Source organism: Mobula birostris, chromosome 22 (genome assembly GCF_030028105.1).
Source record: "Mobula birostris isolate sMobBir1 chromosome 22, sMobBir1.hap1, whole genome shotgun sequence".
Lineage (NCBI taxonomy): Eukaryota > Metazoa > Chordata > Chondrichthyes > Myliobatiformes > Myliobatidae > Mobula > Mobula birostris.
In genome coordinates, this window is record NC_092391.1 from 56,463,490 (window position 1) to 56,481,732 (window position 18,243).

General features: G+C 48.2%; 1 protein-coding gene across 1 annotated transcript in view; it reads left to right on the forward strand.

The window, feature by feature from the left end:
* Positions 1–1,994: 1,994 nt before the first annotated feature.
* galnt9 (polypeptide N-acetylgalactosaminyltransferase 9) overlaps positions 1,995–18,243 on the forward strand; it is a 213,235-nt gene continuing 196,986 nt past the window's right edge. Inside the window, exon 1 of the mRNA XM_072240818.1 lies at positions 1,995–2,214. Within this exon, the coding sequence (XP_072096919.1) occupies positions 1,995–2,214 (220 nt within the window). The remainder of the gene's footprint in view (positions 2,215–18,243) is intronic.

Below are 18,243 nucleotides of genomic sequence, written 5' to 3' on the forward strand. Positions count from 1 at the left end.
GTGTGGCTGAGGGATTGGAACAGAGGGCAGGGATTCAGATTTCTGGATCATTGGGATCTCTTTTGGGGCAGGTGTGACCTGTACAAAAAGGACAAGTTGTACTTGAATCCCAAGGGGTCCAATATCCTGATGGGGAGGTTTGCAAAGGTTATTGGGGAGAGTTCAAACTAGAATTGCTGGAGGGAGGGGGGCGGAACTGAACTGGAGTGACAAAGGAAGAGGCATTTCAAAACATACAGTGAAATGTGTCAAAGGTCAAACTAAATTGATTATCAAAGTGCATGTATGTCACCACATACAAATGAGATTCATTTCCTTGCGGCCATACTCAATAAATCCATAATGGATTAATAATCATAACAGAATCAATGAAAGAGTGCACCAACTAGGGTGTTCAACCCGAATGCAGAAAACAACAAACTGCAAATACAAAAAGAAAAAAAACAATAATAATAATAAATCAATAAGCAATAAAAATCGAGAACAAGAGATGAAGTGTCATTGAAAGTGAGTCCATAGGCTGGGAGAACAGTTCAGTGATGGGGCAAGAGAAGTGGTGTGAAGTTATTCCCTTTGGTTGAACAGCCTGATGGTTGAGGGGTAATAACTGTTTCTGAATCTGGTGGTGTGTGTTCTAAGGCTCCTGTACCTCCTTCCTGATGGCAGCAGTGAGAAGAGAGCATGGCCTGGGTGGTGGGGGTCCCTGATGATGGATGCTGCTTTCCTGTGACAGCATTTCATGTAGATGTGCTCATTAGTAGGGAGGGTTTTACCCGCGACGGACTGGGTATCCGCTACTTTTTAAGAGGGGGAGAAGGAGGGGGAGAGAGAGTGGGGAGAGAGAGTGGGGAGAGAGAGGGGGAGAGAGAGAGGGGGAGAGAGAGAGAGGGGGAGAGAGGGGAGAGAGAGGGGAGAAAGAGGGGGAGAGAAAGAGGGGAGAAAGAGGGGGAGAAAGAGGGGAAGAGAGGGGGAGAGAAAGAGGGGAGAAAGAGGGGGAGAAAGAGGGGAAGAGAGGGGGAGAGGGAAGAGAAAGAGGGAGAGAAGGAGTGGGGAGAGAGGGGGAAGAGAGGGGGAGAGAGGGAGGGACAGAGAGGGGAGAGAGATTGATAGTAGAGAGGTCTTGCTCCCGTACGCTCCGTCTGACCGGCCGCTGTGACTTTAAGAAGAGCGCTGATCTAGTGAGGCTGCCGTGTGCGCGTCGCTGTGAATCCTCTCTCCTCTCTCTTCCCCCACACATCTCCGCCGCTGTGGATGGGGCGACCCGGCGTTGCTGACCACCTCGACTGCCCCCGCTCCTCCAAGCAACACACAATGCAGCAGAAGCCGGCTTGACAGATTTTGGATTTTTTTTTGCAAGGATTGCAATTATACGGAGCCCCAGGCACTTTGCTCAGGCTCTCTCTCTCTCTCTCTCTCTCTTTCGCCATCTCTCTCCCTCGCTGTCTCTCTCCCCTTCTGTCTCCCCTTCTCTCCTCCCCCTCTCTCCTTCCCCTCTCCCCTTCTCTGCCTTTCTCTCTCTCACCCTTCTCTCCCTTTCTCTCGCTCCCCCATCTCTCCCCTCCTCTCTTTCTCCCCTCGTCTCTCTCCCGCCTTCTCTCTCTCCCCTCTTCTCTCTCTCCTCCTCATTCTTCCCTTCTTTCTCTTCCCCTTCTCTCACCTTCTCACTCCCCCTTCTCTCTCTCCCTCATCTCTCTCCTTTCTCACTCCCCCTTCTCTCTCCGCTTCTCTCTATCTCCTGACTCTCTCTCTATCTATCTATCTATCTATCTCTCTATCTCTCTCTCTCCCTCTCTCTCTCCCTCGCTCTCTCCCTCTCTCCCTCCCCCTCTCTCTCTCTCCCTCCCTCTCTCTCTCGCTGTCTCTGCTTCGCAAGCGGCTTGCTGAAGACGATCTATCAGGGGCACCTTCAGTCTCGTTCTCTTCTGCTCCTTCCAGCTGTTCCCCTGCCCGCCCTCCCCAGATGCGCCCCCGGAGCCCGGACCACCTCCCCCGCGATGGCACCAGCCCGAAGAATCAAAACTTTGCTCACCGTCAATATCTGCGTGTTCCTGGGCATCGTGCTGTTTTCAGTGTACTGCCGGGTGTCGGAGCGCTCGGGCCAGTTACTGCAGGTGGACCGCGGCGATCTCCGGGGCCGGCAGCCGCTCAAGGACGGAGCCCACATCCTGCAGCGCCTGGAACACCTGGAACAAGTGGTTTACAACCAGCTGAACGGTAAAGTGACTGTCCACCCCCACCCCCACCCCCACCCCCACCTCTACCCCCACCTCCTCTCACCTTTCAGGTCCCGACAATCTCCCCCTAGCCGGGAGTGTGGTGGGGGAGTGAGTGGGAGGAGGTTTGGAGTGTTCTACAGTCACCCCTCCAGGGGTTATCCCGGAGTCTGGTGGGGGAGGGAGTGGGAGGGGGGATTTGGAGGGTGCTGCTAGTATTGACAGTCACTGCCTCCTGGAGTTAGCCTGGAGGTTTAGAGGGAATGTGTAGAGGGGAGGTGGAGAGCACTTTACTGTCTTGGTCCGGCAGCCTGCTCCACTGTTAAACAATTCCCTTCTCGGAAGGGGACAATTATTTTGGGCTGAATGGCCTTTACAGCGTGTTGGATCGTTTGCATTTTCCTAGCGCCTGCCACTCTCAGGGTTGAAGAGCCCAGTGACGGGCCACCGAGTTCGTGCTGGCCACCTCTCACCAGAGGGTCCATATCCCTGTTGAGCCTTGCCTATTCGAGTGTCTATTTAAAAATATCCCCCAAAAGTAGTGAGTGTATCTGGCAAGGAGAGCAGATATCACCCACTCTCTGTGCAACGGTTAAAACTCCTTATCACCCCATCCTCTTAAAATGTCCTCCCTTGCACCCGAATTCCCAAGCCTCTTGTCCCTCAGCTGAGACAACCCTATTAAAAATTTGTCTGTAAGAGCAGACTTAGGCTACTTGGCCCATCGATTCTGTTCCTCCATTCCATCATGGCTGATTTATTATCCCTCTCAACCCCATTCTCCTGCCTTCTCCCCATAACCTTTGTCAGCCTTGCTATCAACTTCCAGTTTAAATATACCCAATGACTTGCCGCATCTGGCTTCAGAGATTTTGTCTCATTTCCGAAACCTCACCTACTCTAGGTGAGGCCACTTCCATTAGCATCTCTCCTTGTCCCAGGACATCCCATTGCGACCTGTACTGTGCTGGGATACCCCCATTATTTACCTGTCATCCATGAAACAACCCTGCTAAAGTTCAATGTTCAAAGTAAATTTTATTATCAAAGTGCTTAGATGCCACTCTAGACAAGCCTGAGATTCATTTTCCTGTGGGCATACTCAGTAAATCTATAGAATAGTAATTATAACAGGATCAATGAAAGATCAACCAGAGTGCAGAAGACAACAAACTATGAAAATACAAATGTAAATAAATAACAATAAACAACAAGAACATGAGATAAAGAGTCCTTAAAGTGAATCATTGGTTGTAGGAACATTTCAAATGGATGGGCAAGTGAGTGTAGTTATCCCCGTTTGTTTAAGGGCCTGATGGTTGTGGGGTAGTAACTGTTCTTGAACCTGGCCGTGTGAGCCCTGAGGCTCCTGTACCTTCTACCTGATGGTAGCAGCGAGAAAAGATCTTGGATTAAGTGCTTCTTTGGGGTACGTTCTCTGTTTAGTGGTAACCAGTCTGTGCACAGCCAGCTCCCACTGGAAGCAATAAGGTCATAGTGCAGAGTTACGGAGCAACAGGCCCTTCAGTCTGAACCGCTCCTGTTCCTGTCCCCCCCCCACCCCACTATAGGAAGGATGATAAGACTTTGCAGAGAGTGCACAACAGATTTACCAGGGTGCTGCCTGGTTTAGAGGGCATGTGCTATATCGAGAGGCTGGATAAACTTGGGTTGTTTTCTCCGGTGGAGGCTGAGGGGAGATCTGATAGAGAGTTATAAGATTATGAGAGGGATAGGTAGAGTGGACAGAGAGTATCCGTTTCCCAGGGTTGAAATGTCTAATACCAGAGGGCATGCATTGAAGGTGAGAGAGGGCAGATTCAAAGGGGGATGTGAGGGGTATGTTTTTTACTCAGAGAGTGGTGGATGCCTGGAATGTGCTGCCTGGTCTGGTGGTAGAGGCAAATACATTAGAGGCTTTTAAGAGATGTTTGGATAGACACATGGATGTGAGGAAGGTGGAGGGATATGGACATGGTGTAGGTAGGAGGATTAGCTGGGTTGGCACAACATTGTGGGCCGAATGGCCAGCTCTTGTGCTGTACTATTCTATGTTGTATTTTCCATCTTCAAGGCGGTGTCTCGGGGGCAGCAAAGTCACGTGGGCCGAGATAAAGTGAGCAGTGTTTGCGTGTCTTGCAGACAGATCGTCTCCATACAAGGCGGTACAGAATGCAGAATAGTGTTACAGTGGAGTTCAGGTAGACAATAAGGTGCAAAGGGCCATGACGAGGCCGTCTTCTTGTTAAACCCATCACCCGTACTGGGGCACAGGCCCCCGGGAGGAGTTCGCCAGACCCTCTGTCATGGGCCAGTCTTTCAGGTTGTCCCCAGGTGTAGCCATCTTCTTGGTGTGACCTTCCTCTCCCAGGGCGAGGTCTTTGGAGCTTCTGTAGCTCTGGGTTTTTGCGGAGTGGGGTTGCCGGCTCCGTGCTCACCCCTCCAGCGTTCGCAGCGGGGCTTGGGGCTGCCTACGGCGGAGTTCCATTGGAAAGTAATGTGCCTTAGGGAATTTCTCAGAGATTCGGCGACTGAACCTTGCCCCTTTGGCTTCCCGGCTCACCTGAGCCCCAGTTCAAGCCCATATCCGTCCTGGTCCGTCTGGAGTTCTTGCTCGAAGCCTGGAGTGGGATTTGAACCTGGAGTCTCCGAGGTGAAGGGAACAGAAGAGAGCACAACGCCCCCACGTGGGTGGCATCAGGAGTTAACTTCACAGTGCAAAATTCACTCTCCAGTGACAGGGCAATTTTGTCCGGCCCAGGGATTTTAGTCAGGACATCCTACAAAGCCTGTGGTGCACTGGTTGCCATAGAAACAGCAGTAAATTACCCAACATGTACAAAAGGCTTCCAGCTTCTCCTCCTTTAAAAGGCAATTAAATTTCATGCAATTTTTGCATTTAGAGCGTGTGTTAATTTGGGAAGCCGCGTCCCTCCTCTCTTTCCTTGTGTTTGCTGTTCTGACGGCAGCTGACTTTAAATTGGGTGTGCGCTGTCACACAACACGGACTACTGAAGTGTTTGGGTTTCAGAATCTCGGCTGATCAATATGTGGGCAATGCATCCATTCTGTAAACCCTCACGGCACTCAATCCTGCATAACAATCAGCGGCTCCTTGTGAGCCGAGAGAGCGCAACCCGAAATGCGGATTTTCAGATAGCCAGCCTTCCTCTCTTTTTTTTGTAGCGAGACTGAATTCTCGACTCTCCTGGATGTGTTTGCAGCTCGGAGAATATCTCAGTGTGAAGATTTCTTTACAAATCTGCTCCCTCAGTCTCGGCTGCCTCTTGCGACACAGAACACAGATCGCTACAACGGGTCCTTTTAGCCCACAATGTTGTGGCAACCTCTAAACCAATTTCCCCCGGGATCAATAAAGTATGACTATGACTAACACATTCCAAGATCAATCTAACCCCATTCTCCGGCCTTCTGCCTGTCACCTTTGACACCCTGACAGATCAAGAACCTGTCAACCTCCGCTATAAAACATCCAGCGACTTGCCCTCCGCAGCCACCGTGGCAACGAATTCCACAGATTCACAACCCTCTGGCTAAAGAAATTCCTCCTTATCTCTGCCTTGAAGGGTCTTCCTTCCGTTCTGAAGCTGTCTATCTGGTCCTAGGCTCCCCCACTATAGGAAATATCCTCTCCACGTCCACTCTACCTGGGCCTTCCAATACTCAATAGGTTTTAATGAGATCTAAACCTTCCCTCCCACATAGCCTAACATTTTCTATCATCCATGTTTCTATCAAAGGGTTTCTTAAATGTCCTGGATGTATCTGCCTCTACCATCACCCCTGGCAGCACATCCCACCACTCTGTGTATAAAAAAAAAACTACCTCTGACATCTACCTAATCCCCTAACTGTTCTCCCAATCCTTAAAATTACCCCCTGCTCAAATTAGCCATTTCTGCCCTGGGAAAAAGTCTCCACCTGTCCAGGTGATCTATGCCTCTTATCATCTTGTAGACCTCTATCAAGTCACCTCTCATCCTCCTTCGCTGCAAAGAGAAAGCCCCAGCTCACTCAGCCTTCCTGATAAGACATGCTCTCTAATCCAGGTAGCATCCTGGTAAATCTCTTCTGCACCCTCTCTAAAGCTTCCACGTGAGGGGCCAGAAATGAACACAATTCTCCAAGTGTGGTCTGACCAGGGTTTTATAGAGCTGCAACATTACCTCACGGCTCTTGAACTCAATCTCCCGACTAATCAAGGCCAACAAACCACACACCTTCTTAACCGCCCTATCAACTTGTGTGGCAACTTTGAGGGATCTGTGGACATGGACCCCAAGACCCCTCTGATCCTCCACACTGTTCTGCCCTTCTGTATTAGTCGTTTCTGCTCCGGGAAAAAGTCTCTGGCTGCCTACTCAATCTGTCCTTCTTATCTCATACACCACTTCTCTCAGCTGCTCCTCGATCAACCCCAAGATATGAGAGCGTGCAGATGAGGTTTACCAGGATGTTGCCTGGTTTAGGGGGCATGTACTATCATGAGAGGCTGGATAAACTTGGGTTGTTTTCTCTGGAGCGTCGGAGACTGAGGGGAGATCTGATAGAGGTTTATAAGGTTATGAGAGGCATAGATAGAGTGGACAGAGAGTATCTGTTTCCCAGGGTTGAAATGTCTAATACCAGAGGACATACATTGAAGGTGAGAGGGGGTCGGTTCAAGGGGGATTTGAGGGGTAAGTTTTTACTCAGAGAGTGGTGGGTGTCTGGAATGTGCTGCCTAGTGTGGTGGTAGAGGCAAATACATCAGAGGCTGTTAAGAGACGTTTGGATAGACACATGGATGTGAGGAAGATGGAGGGATATATGGTGTAGGTAGGAGGGATTAGCATTTGGGTGGTTTTGATTAGCTTTTTAGTTGCATTGGTACAACATTGTGGGCCGAATAGCCTGCTCCTGTACTGTACTCTTCTATGGTATATGTTCTAGCAAAGCCCTCCACCGCAGATGGCTATGCTGTCATTCCTCTGGGCCTCAAGCTCAGCAATTCTGTCTGCTCCCCCCTCACTCTTTCTCCCTTTCTCTTTTCCAACCCTCCCCCCCCCAACTTTAAGACTGAGTACATCTTATAAAGGAGAGAGCATTCTGAAAACTGCAATAAGAAAAAAAAACATATTAAACATTAAAAAACTGAGCATTTTGGGAAGTTTTGAATGTGCATTTTTCCTGTCTAAACTAGAGTTAATGCACTTTACAACCTAATTTATGTGCAAGAAGTTTGTGTCAATGTAAACATAACTTTTTCATCTATATAGAGGGAAGTCTCTTTAGGTGTCACAATGACGGGGGCATTGGGAGCAAGGGTGGACCCAAATGCAAGACACATCTTGTGAGGTTACTTAGATTTAGTTTATTGTTTGATATCAGGAGAGCTAGGCAGGAGCAGGAGTAGCAAACTGGACAAGGACTGAGGACTATGACTAGGCTGGGGCCAAGGGTCTGGGCTAGGACTCGGAATCGGCTCCCAGAACTAGAGGAGACATGAAGAGGCTAGGGTATGGGTTCCGAGCCCGAGACTGGGCAAAGACCCAGTACCTGGGTCTTGCCTTGGGCTCGGACCCGGGAACCAGGCATGGACATGACATGGGCTAGGGAGAGGAGGAACATGGAAAACAGAACCTCCGTCTTGGGAGATCAGGTACATGGAACCATGGACACTTACACAGAACAGAACCGGGACCCCTCCTTGGGTACAGGACATAGGGCCAACTCATGACCCTCCGCGGGGCAACGGCAAACGGCCTGACTTACCCCACAGAGGCGAGGACAAGACAAGACATGACTCCCCGCGGGGCAACGGCAAGACAGCCTGACCTACCCCACAGAGGCGAGGACAAGACACGACAAGACATGACCCCCCCGCAGGGCAACGGCAAGACGGCCTGGCTTACCCCACGGAGGCGAGGACAGGACAAGACAAGACATGACTCCCTGTGGGGCAACGGCAAGACGGCCTGACTTACCCCACGGAGGTGAGGACAAGACAAGACAAGACCAACACGAATGAACACCAGACAGTACCTATCTAGCTCCGGTGATGGAACTAGACCGAAGTGCAGGCAGGGGCTGCAGATGAGGGCTAGAGGCGAGAGGGGCAGAGAAGGGATTCAGATGGGGGGTAGGACAGGAATCACAGACTGCCAGGGCCAGGACTTGACTCGGAACTGGGAAGCCGCCAGGGACAGGACTTGAATGTGGTACTTGAATGTGGTACTTGGATGCTGCCGGAGCCAGGACGTGGTACTTGGAGTTCCGGGTAGTGGTGAGCTCTCGACTCGGCCCGGGAACAGTAGACAGCAGCTCTTGATTCTCTCCGGCGGATTAACTGACGGACCCACCTCGGTGAGGAAACTTTGCTGGCTCGCTTCGGCGAGGTAACTGGACAGGCTTGCTCCAGTGAGGAAAGGCGAATTACCGGCACTCGCTTCAGGCGGAGACAAGGCTTGCTCCGGCCAGATGACATTGGCATGCTGTGACTTTGCAGACGCTCCCGCACCAAACGGCTGAAAGCCGGAGACTATAAACTATCGGTTCAGCCGAGTGTTAATTGCCTCTAATCACCAAAGTCAAGGGACACAGGAAAACAGGGAATCAACGGTCCGGATCGTAACATAAACAAGGTAAATTTAAAGAGACCGCGATCCGGACAATGACATCAGGACAGAGATGTGTGTGGAGGCCAGGTCATTGGGTACATTTTAAGCAGAGGTCGCTAGGTTCTTGATTAGTCAGGGCATACAAGGTTGTGGGGAGAAGGCAGGTGAAAGGTGTTGAGAGGGATAGTAAATAGGCCATGATAGATTGAGGGAGCAGGTTCAATGGGCCGAGAGACCTAATTTTGCTCCTATGTCTTATGGTCTACTGATCTTTAGTGGATAATTTAATGTTTTATTGTGGATAGAGTGGACAGCCAGCACCTTGTTCCTTGGGCAGAAATGGCTAAAATTTTAATCTGTTTGGAGGAAAGTACAGAGGGCAATGTCAGAAGTGGGTTTTTTACACAGAGAGTGGTGGGTGTGTGGAATGTCCTGCTGGGGTGGTGGTAGAGGCAGATACGTTAGGGACATTTAAGAGACTCTTAGCTGGGCACATGGATGATAGAAAAATGGAAAGTTATGGAGAAGGGAAGGGTTAGATTGATCTTGGAGTAGGTTAATAGGTCAGCACATCATCATGGGCCAAAAGCCTGTACCGTGCCTTGGGATTCCCATCCATAGATCCATCCTAAGTTGCCGTGCAAGTTGATAGGGTGGTTCAGACGGCCTATGGTGTGTGGGCCTTCACTATTCGGGGGAAAGAGTTTAAGAGCCATGAGGTAATGTTGCAGTTCTGTAAAACTCTGATTAGACTGCACCTCGAATGTTGTGTTCCGTTCTGGTCGTCTCATTAGAGGAAGGATGTGGGAGCTTTAGAGAGGGTGCACAGGATGCTGTCTGGATTAGAGAGCATGTCTTATGAGGAAAGGTTGAATGAGTTAGGGTTTTTCTCTTTGGAGAGAAAGGTGACCGGATAGAGATGTACAAGATGACAAGAGGCATAGAGATCGAGTGCAAAGCCAGAGACCTTTTTCCCAGAGTGGAAATGGCTAATATGAGAGGGCATAATTTTAAGGTGATTGAAGGAAAGTATAGGGGGGTGGGGAGGGGGACACCAGAAGTAAGTTATTTACAGAGAGAGTAGAGGGTGCGTGGAATGCACTTACACGGGTGGTGGTAGAGGCAGATACATTATGGGCATTTAGGAGACTCTTAGATCACAGAAAGCATTGTTGGTCTTTTTTAAATTCATAATGTTTCTGTTTAAATCAGTATTTGTACCAATTTGTGTTTGGTGGGCGGCCTGATAAATGTTCTCATGCACGGCATCTGATCACAATAACACTGGTGGAAATGGTTCGGGATACAAACCAGCCTGGTTGTCTGTCGGATTTACAGCTCATCCCCAACCACCACCCTTATGTTTTTGAGGGGATGATGTTATTGTTCCTGTAAAGCTGTAATTCTTTCCCAGTGTACATTTGTGAAACTGTTCAGGGGAAAAGGATATTGCTTCTGTTTTCCTGGTTTACTCTGTTTTGGCTAGAGATCGGTGAAATCCCCTGAATGGGGATTGTAAGAGATTGTCATCTACATTTTCATGCAGTGCCTCGTTTTGTGGGTGTTAAGCCACACATGTGTTGGTTGACGACTTGTACCTCAGTGACGTGGGAAAAGGATCCAAATCAGGTTTAATATCACCGGCGTTTGTGGTGAAATTTATTGTTTTGTTGTTTTGAGGCAGCAGTACAATGAAATACATAATAACAAAAAACTATAAATTACGATAAAAAGTACACATACATATGTAAAATTTCTTGAATGGAAGAGCCTGATTCTGCACTGTATGGCTTTGGTAAGGTTGTGGCAGATGGGATCAGTGCAAATGGGTCAAATATCATTGTTAATATGTGATCATAACCAGTAAGAAATCAAAGTTGCTCTCAGTCTGTGGTCATGGAATTCTCTGCCACAGGAAACAGTTGAGGCCAGTTTATTGGCTATATTTAAGAGGAGTTAGATATGGCCCTTGTGGCTACGGGGGTCAGGGGGTATGGAGGGAAGGCTGGGGCGGGGTTCTGAGTTGGATGATCAGCCATGATCATAATAAATGGCGATGCAGGCTCAAAGGGCCGAATGGCCTACTCCTGCACCTACTTTCTATGTTTCTATGTTTCTATGATGAAGGAAGGGCAGTGGATGTTGTCTACGTGGACTGCAGCAAGGCCTTTGGCAAGGTCCTGCATGGGACTTTGATCAAGAAGGTTCAGTCGCTCGGCGTTCAAGATGAGGTAGTAAATTGGATTAGACACTGGCTTTGTGGGAGAAGCCAGGGAGTGGCAGTAGAGGATTGCCTCTCTGTGACTAGTGGTGAGCCGCAGGGATTGGTACTGAGTCCATTGTTGTTTGTCATCTATATCAATGATCTGGATAAAAAGGTTTCATCCTGCCGAAGGGTTTCAGCCCAGAACGTCGACTGCTTTTTCCGTAGATGCTGTCTGGCCTGCAGAGTTCCCTAGCATTTTGTGTGTGTTGCTCGGATTTCCAGCATCTGCAGAATTTCTCTTGTTTGTGAATGAAAATGTGGTGAGCTGGATCAGCAAGTTTGCAGATGACACTAAGACTGGGGGGTGTGGTGGACAGCGAGAGGGGCTATGAAAGCTTCAGTGGGATCTGGACCAGCTGGAAAAATGGGCTGAAAAATGGCAGATGGAATTTAATACAGACAAGTGTGAGGTGTTACACTTCAGTAGGACCAACCAGGGTAGGTCTTACACAGTGGACGGTAGGGCACTGAGGAGTGTGGTGGAATAAAGGGATCTGGGAATACAGGCCCATAATTCATTGAAAGTGGCATCACAGATAAATAGGGTCGTAAAGAACATTTCTGGCAGATTGGCCTTCATAAATCAAAGTATTGAGTACGAGAGATGGATGACATGTCGAAGTTTTATAAGACATCGGTGAGGCCTAGTTTGGAGTATTGTGTGCAGTTTTGGTCACCTACCTACAGGAAAGATGTAAACAAGATTGAAAGAGTGCAGAGAAAATTTACAAGGATATTACCAGGACTTGTAGACCCGAGTTATAGGGAAAGATTGAATAGGTTTGGACTTCATTCCCTGGAGCATAGGCGAATGAGGGGAGATTTGATAGAGGTATACAAAATTATGAGGGGTATCGAAAGGATAAATGAAAGCAGGCTTCTTCCATTGAGGTTGGGTGGGACTATGACCAGAGATCATGGGTTAAGGATAAGAGGTGAAAAGTTTAAAGGGAACACGATGGGAAATTTCTGCACTCAAGAGGGCAGTGAGAGCGTGGAACGAGCTGCTGGCGCAAGTGGTGGTCAACAAGTCGATTTCAATGGTTAAGAGAAATTTGGATAGGTACATGGATGGGAGGGCTGTGATCTGTATGCAGGTCAATAGGACTAGGAATGGACTAGAAGGGCCTAGGTGGCCTGGTTCCATGCTGTAATTGTTATATGGTTGTATAGGCAGATAATGGTTTGGTGTGGACTAGATGGGCCGAAAGGCCTGTTTCTGTGCTGTACTTTCCTATGACTCTATGATGTTATAAAGAGGCCATACAGACACGTTTATGAGGATGACACTGGAAATAGGTGGGTGGAGATAGTATGAAAGGATGAATGGACTCAGCCTGTTTCCGTGTTATTAAAGGTGGACGAGGAGTGAGGAAGTGAAGGGTTTTGACTGAGTGAAGACAGAGAGAGTTTCCACCAGTGGGAAGAGCTGGACCAGGGAATTGCTGGCCAGATGAAGGGGCTCAGGCCAAATCGTAGACTCTTCATTCTCCTTCATAGATGCTGCCTGATCAGCTGAGTTCCTCCAGCATGTTGTGTTGGCCCGGATTTCCAGCATCTGCAGAATCTCTTTGTGTCTTTGAACAGTCTGGGAATGCAGGAGCAAGACACTCAAAGTGCTGGAGGGACTCAGCAGGTCAGGCAGCATCTGTGGAACGAGCAAACTGTCGACGTTTCGAGCTGAGACCCTTCTTCAGGACAGGAGAGGAAGGGGAAAGACGCAGAATTAAGAAGGTGGGGAGGAGGACAAGCTGGAAGGTGATAGGTAAAGCTGGGTGGGTGGGGGAGGGGATAAAGTAAGAATCTGGGAGGTAACTGGTGGAAAAGGTCAAGGGCTGGAGAAGGAGGAATCTAAGAGGAAAGTGGACCATGGGAGAAAGGAAGGGAGGAGGGGCAGCAGGGGGAGGTGATGGGCAGGAGAGGAGATGAGGTAAGAGGCCAGAGTGGGGAATTGAAGAAAAGGGAAAGGTGGGGTGAGGGAAATTACTGGACCTTGGAGAAATTGACGTTCATGCCATCAGGTTAGAGATTACCTTGACAGAATATGAGGTGTTGTTCCTCCAACCTGAGAATGGCCTTATCATGGTAGAAGAGGAGGCCATAGAACAACATGTCAGAATGGGAATGAGGATAGGAATTAAAATGGATGGCTTCTGGAAAATCCTGCTTTTTGCGGATGGCGAGGAGATGCTTGACAAAGCGGTCCCCCAATCTACAGTACATCGGGTTTTGTAGGATGTAGATGAGAGGAGACCTCACTGATCCTTAAGAGGGTTGTTCCTGCAGCCGAGGAGTCTAGAACTGGGGTCAGGGCAGATTGGGAATAAGGTGTGAGCTACATAAAGCTGAGGTGCGGGGAAATTTCCCCTTGTGGCATGGTGAGCCTCAGGGAATTTTCTACCCTGGAAAGCTATGGATCTCAGTCATCAAGTTTCAAAGATTTCTGGATTGTAGGCGATTTGGTGGATATGCAGATTGGGTAGGACAATGGGACAGAGGTAGATCAGCTATAATAGAGTCATAGAGCTCTACAGCACAGAAACAGACCCTTTGGCCCATTTAGTCTGTGTTGAACTGTTATTCTGCCTGGTTCCATTGACACACACCTAGACCGTAGCCCTGCATACCCCTCCCGTCCACGTACCTATCCAAACTTCCCTTAAAAGTTGCAATTGAACCCACATCCACTACTTCTGCTGGCAGCTCAAAGTTCACAACCCCGAGATTCATTTTCTTGTGGGCATACTCAATAAATCCAATAACCATAAGAGAATCAGTGAAAGACCACACCAACAGGGCAGACAATCTGTGCAAAAGGTAACAAACTGCAAATGCAAAAAGAAAAAAAAAATAATAACCCAGTTTTAGATTCAGAATTCCACAAGTTATATTATGACTGATCTATTATTACAGATCGGATAATCCATAATAACCAGCCGGATATAATATTACAGGATAAACAAGCAAGAGCAACTTACTTAATAGATATAGCCATTCCAAACATATATAACTTATAGAAATCAATGAATGAGAAACACCAGACATATGTTGAATTAAAAGAGGAAATAGAAAGACTATGGAACATTGTTCCAATAGTAATATCTACAACTGGTGTCATCACAAAGGCACTACACAATAGTATTAAACAATTAGGGCTACACAGCAATATTTATGTAAATCTCCAGAAACCACAATACTGAACACCACTAGGATATTCTGAAAGTTCCTAGTGATTGAGAGATGAATGTGCTTGGATATGCCATACCTCAGGTTTTACCAGCTTGAGTTGAAATAACTAAATAAATTAATAAATAAATAAGCAATAAATATTGAGAGCATGAGATGAAGAGTCCTTGCAAGTTTGTCCATAGGTTATGGGAACAGTTCAGTGATGGGGTGAGTGAAGTTATTCCCTTCAGTTCAGGAGTCTGATGGTTGAGGGGTAATATCTGTTCTTGAACTTGGTGGTGAGTCCTGAGGCTCCTGTACCTTCTTCCTGATGGCAGCAGTGAGAAAAGAGCATGATCAGATGATGGATGCTGGTTTCCTGCGACAGCACTTTGTGTAGACGTGCTCAGTATTGGGAGGGTTTTGCCCAATGTGGACTGGGCTGTATCCACTACTTTTTGTAAGATTTTCCACTCAAGGGCATTGATATTTCCATACCAGGCTGCGATGCAGCCAGTCGATATACACTCCACCACACATTCATAGAAGTTTGTCCAAGTTTTAGATGTCATGCCAAATCTCCACAAACGTCTAAGAAGGCAGAGGCACTGCCATGCTTTCTTCGTAAGTGCATTTATGTGCTGGGCCCAGGACAGGCCCACTAAATGATAACACCGGGGAATTTAAAGCTGCTGACCCTCTCCACCTCTGATTCCCAAGCTTGTCCACACTCTCACCACTCTCTGAGTAAAGAATTTTCCCCTTGAATATTTCACCTTTCACCTTTAACCAGAGGCGAGGGTCGTGCCAGTTCTGCAAGGTGCTCCACGATGTTTACTCCACTCTCGGCAGCACTGAGGCTCAGGCTGGGGGCCTGCTCCAGGCTTCGTGTCTGCGAGCGTTTTACTCCGCTGTGTGATAACTGAGGCTGAGGCTCTGGGCCTGCTCCGGCTGCTCCGGGCTTCGTGTCTGCGAGCGTTTTACTCCGCTGTGTGATAACTGAGGCTGAGGCTCTGGGCCTGCTCCGGCTGCTCCGGGCTTCGTGTCTGCGAATGTTTTACTCCGCTGTGTGATAACTGAGGCTGAGGCTCTGGGCCTGCTCCGGCTGCTCCGGGCTTCGTGTCTGCGAGCGTTTTACTCCGCTGTGTGATAACTGAGGCTGAGGCTCTGGGCCTGCTCCGGCTGCTCCGGGCTTCGTGTCTGCGAGCATTTTTGTTTTACTCCGCTGTGTGATAACTGAGGCTGAGGCTCTGGGCCTGCTCCGGCTGCTCCGGGCTTCGTGTCTGCGAGCGTTTTACTCCGCTGTGTGATAACTGAGGCTGAGGCTCTGGGCCTGCTCCGGCTGCTCCGGGCTTCGTGTCTGCGAGCGTTTTACTCCGCTGTGTGATAACTGAGGCTGAGGCTCTGGGCCTGCTCCGGCTGCTCCGGGCTTCGTGTCTGCGAGCGTTTTACTCCGCTGTGTGATAACTGAGGCTGAGGCTCTGGGCCTGCTCTGGCTGCTCTGGGCTTCGTGTCTGCAAGCGTTTTACTCCGCTGTGTGATAACTGAGGCTGAGGCTCTGGGCCTGCTCTGGCTGCTCCGGGCTTCGTGTCTATGGACTCACTTTCACCCTGAATGCTGTTGCTTGCGTTTATTGTTTGCAAGATTTACGTTTTCTCTCTCTCCCTCTGTGCACTGGGTGTGGGTCTTTTTTTTTAACAGGTTCTTTCAGGTTTCTTGTTCTGTGTCTGCCTGAAACGAGACGAACCTTAAGGTTGTATAATTTATACATACTTTGATAATAAATGTACTTTGCACTTTGAACAAACCTATGCCTTCCAGTTCTAGTCCAACCTCTGTGGAAAACACCTGCTTGCATTTACCCTATCTACACCCCTCATCATTTTTTATTTGGATGAATTGTGCAGCTGGCTAGAGGGGCTGAATGGCCTTCCATTTCCAGGATTTTGTTCTCATATTCCTCAGTTCACGTAGCAATGCAGCAACTGTTAGAAAATCTGTCCCTAATCCACTGTGATAATCGGCTAAAATTTCTTTGATTTAATGGAATAAAATAATTCTAGGGATCTAATTCTGGGAAATGTTTCCATAAATACTCCACTGGATTTTAATCGTGGGTAGTGCACCTATTTAATAAGAGCCTGTGAAACTGCAAACAATACCCTGCCCCCTCCAATTAACTCCACCGTTATCATCTTGGTCGTACTTTCAGTGTCCTTGTTTACAGTGATGGAAGCTGTTGTGTCACTGGACAAGTTCCAATGATTAGAATCTGTTCATTTATTTATTTATTGAGATACAGCGTGGAATATGCCCTTCTGGCCCTCTGATCCACACCGCCTAGCAACCTCTGATTTAACCCTAGCCTAGTCAAGGGACAATTTACAATGACCTAATAACCTACCAAACGGTGTGTACTGAGGTGAAGTGGAAAAACATTTTGCATGTCATCCATACGTGTTCTCCCTGTGCACGTGGGCTTCCTCCTGGCGCTCTGGTTTTCTCCATAGTCCAAGGACGTACCGGTTGGTATGTTAAACACAGAACAGTACAGTACAAGAACAGGCTCTTCCCAAATTAAATGTCCAACTAAACTAGCCCTTTCTCCCTCCACAATGTCCATATCCTTCCATTTTCCTCACATTCATGTGCCCATCTAAACATAGAACATGGAACAGAACATGAACAGGCATTTTGACCCACAATGTCATGCTGAACCAAATAAAATAGTAATCAAAAGGCTGACTTAACTAACTGGCCATTGTAAATCGACCTGTGATTAGGCTCGTGTTTTAACATTGGGTTGCTGGATGCTGCGGCTCATTGGGCCAGCATGGCCTGTTCTGCGCTGTATCTCTAAATGAATAAATTGATTATTTCATCATTTCAGTGCATTTAGATAAAACAAGGGAAGACAATAATGGAATGCTGAATACCGTGTTACGGAGAAAGGGGCGCCACGGCAGTGTAGCGGTTAGCGCGATGTAACTACAGCCTGGGGTTTCCCGGGGTTCGGAGTTCGATTCTGACACTGCTGTGTAAGGAGTCTCTGTATGTCTTCCCTGTGGAATGTGTGAGTTTTCCCCAGGCGCTCTGGTTTCCTCCCACAGTCCAAAGACACACCGGGTACGTTCTGGGATTCTGGGAGGGCTTGTCCTATGAGGAGCATTTGATGTCTCTGGGCCTCTACTCACTGGAATTCAGAAGACGGAGGGGTGACCTCATTGAAACCTATTGAATGGTGAAAGGCCTCGATAGAGTGGATGTGGAGAGGACGTTTCCTGTGGTGGGACAGTCTAAGACCAGAGGGCACAGGCTCAGAATAGAGAGGCATCCATTTAGAACGGAAGTCAAGAGGACTTTCTTTTGCCATTGAATAGTAAATCTGTGGGATTTATTGCCACAGGCAGCTGTGGAGACCAAGTCATTCAGCATATTTGAAACAGAGGTTGATAGTTTCTTGATTAGTCAGGGCATGAAGAGTTATGGGGAGAAGGCAGGAGATTGGGGCAGAGAGGGAAAATTGGTTTGTCATGGCGATAAAATGGTGGAGCAGACTTGATGGGCCAAATGGCCTAATTCTGCTCATATACCTTATGGTTAATTTGTCATTGTAGATTTCCGTGATCAGTTAGGGTTAATTAGGTTTGTCAGGGGTTGTGGGGTGGAAGGGCCTATTCACACTGTATTGCTAAAATAAACATAAAATTAAAATTAAAATTTGAAAATTGCAGTGCAGGCAGACAATAAGGTGCAAGAGCCATAATGAGGTAGTTTGCGAGGTTGAGTCCATTGTATTGAGGTCAATAGTCTGATAGCAGTGGGGTAGAACTGTTACAGAGCAAGTTCAGTGCAGGCCGGCTAATGAGGTGCAAGAGCCATAATGAGGTAGCTTGTGGATCGGAGTTCATCTTTATTGAGCAAGGAGTCTGTTCAAGAATGTTAGAACAGTGGGATAGAAGCTGTCCTTGAGCCT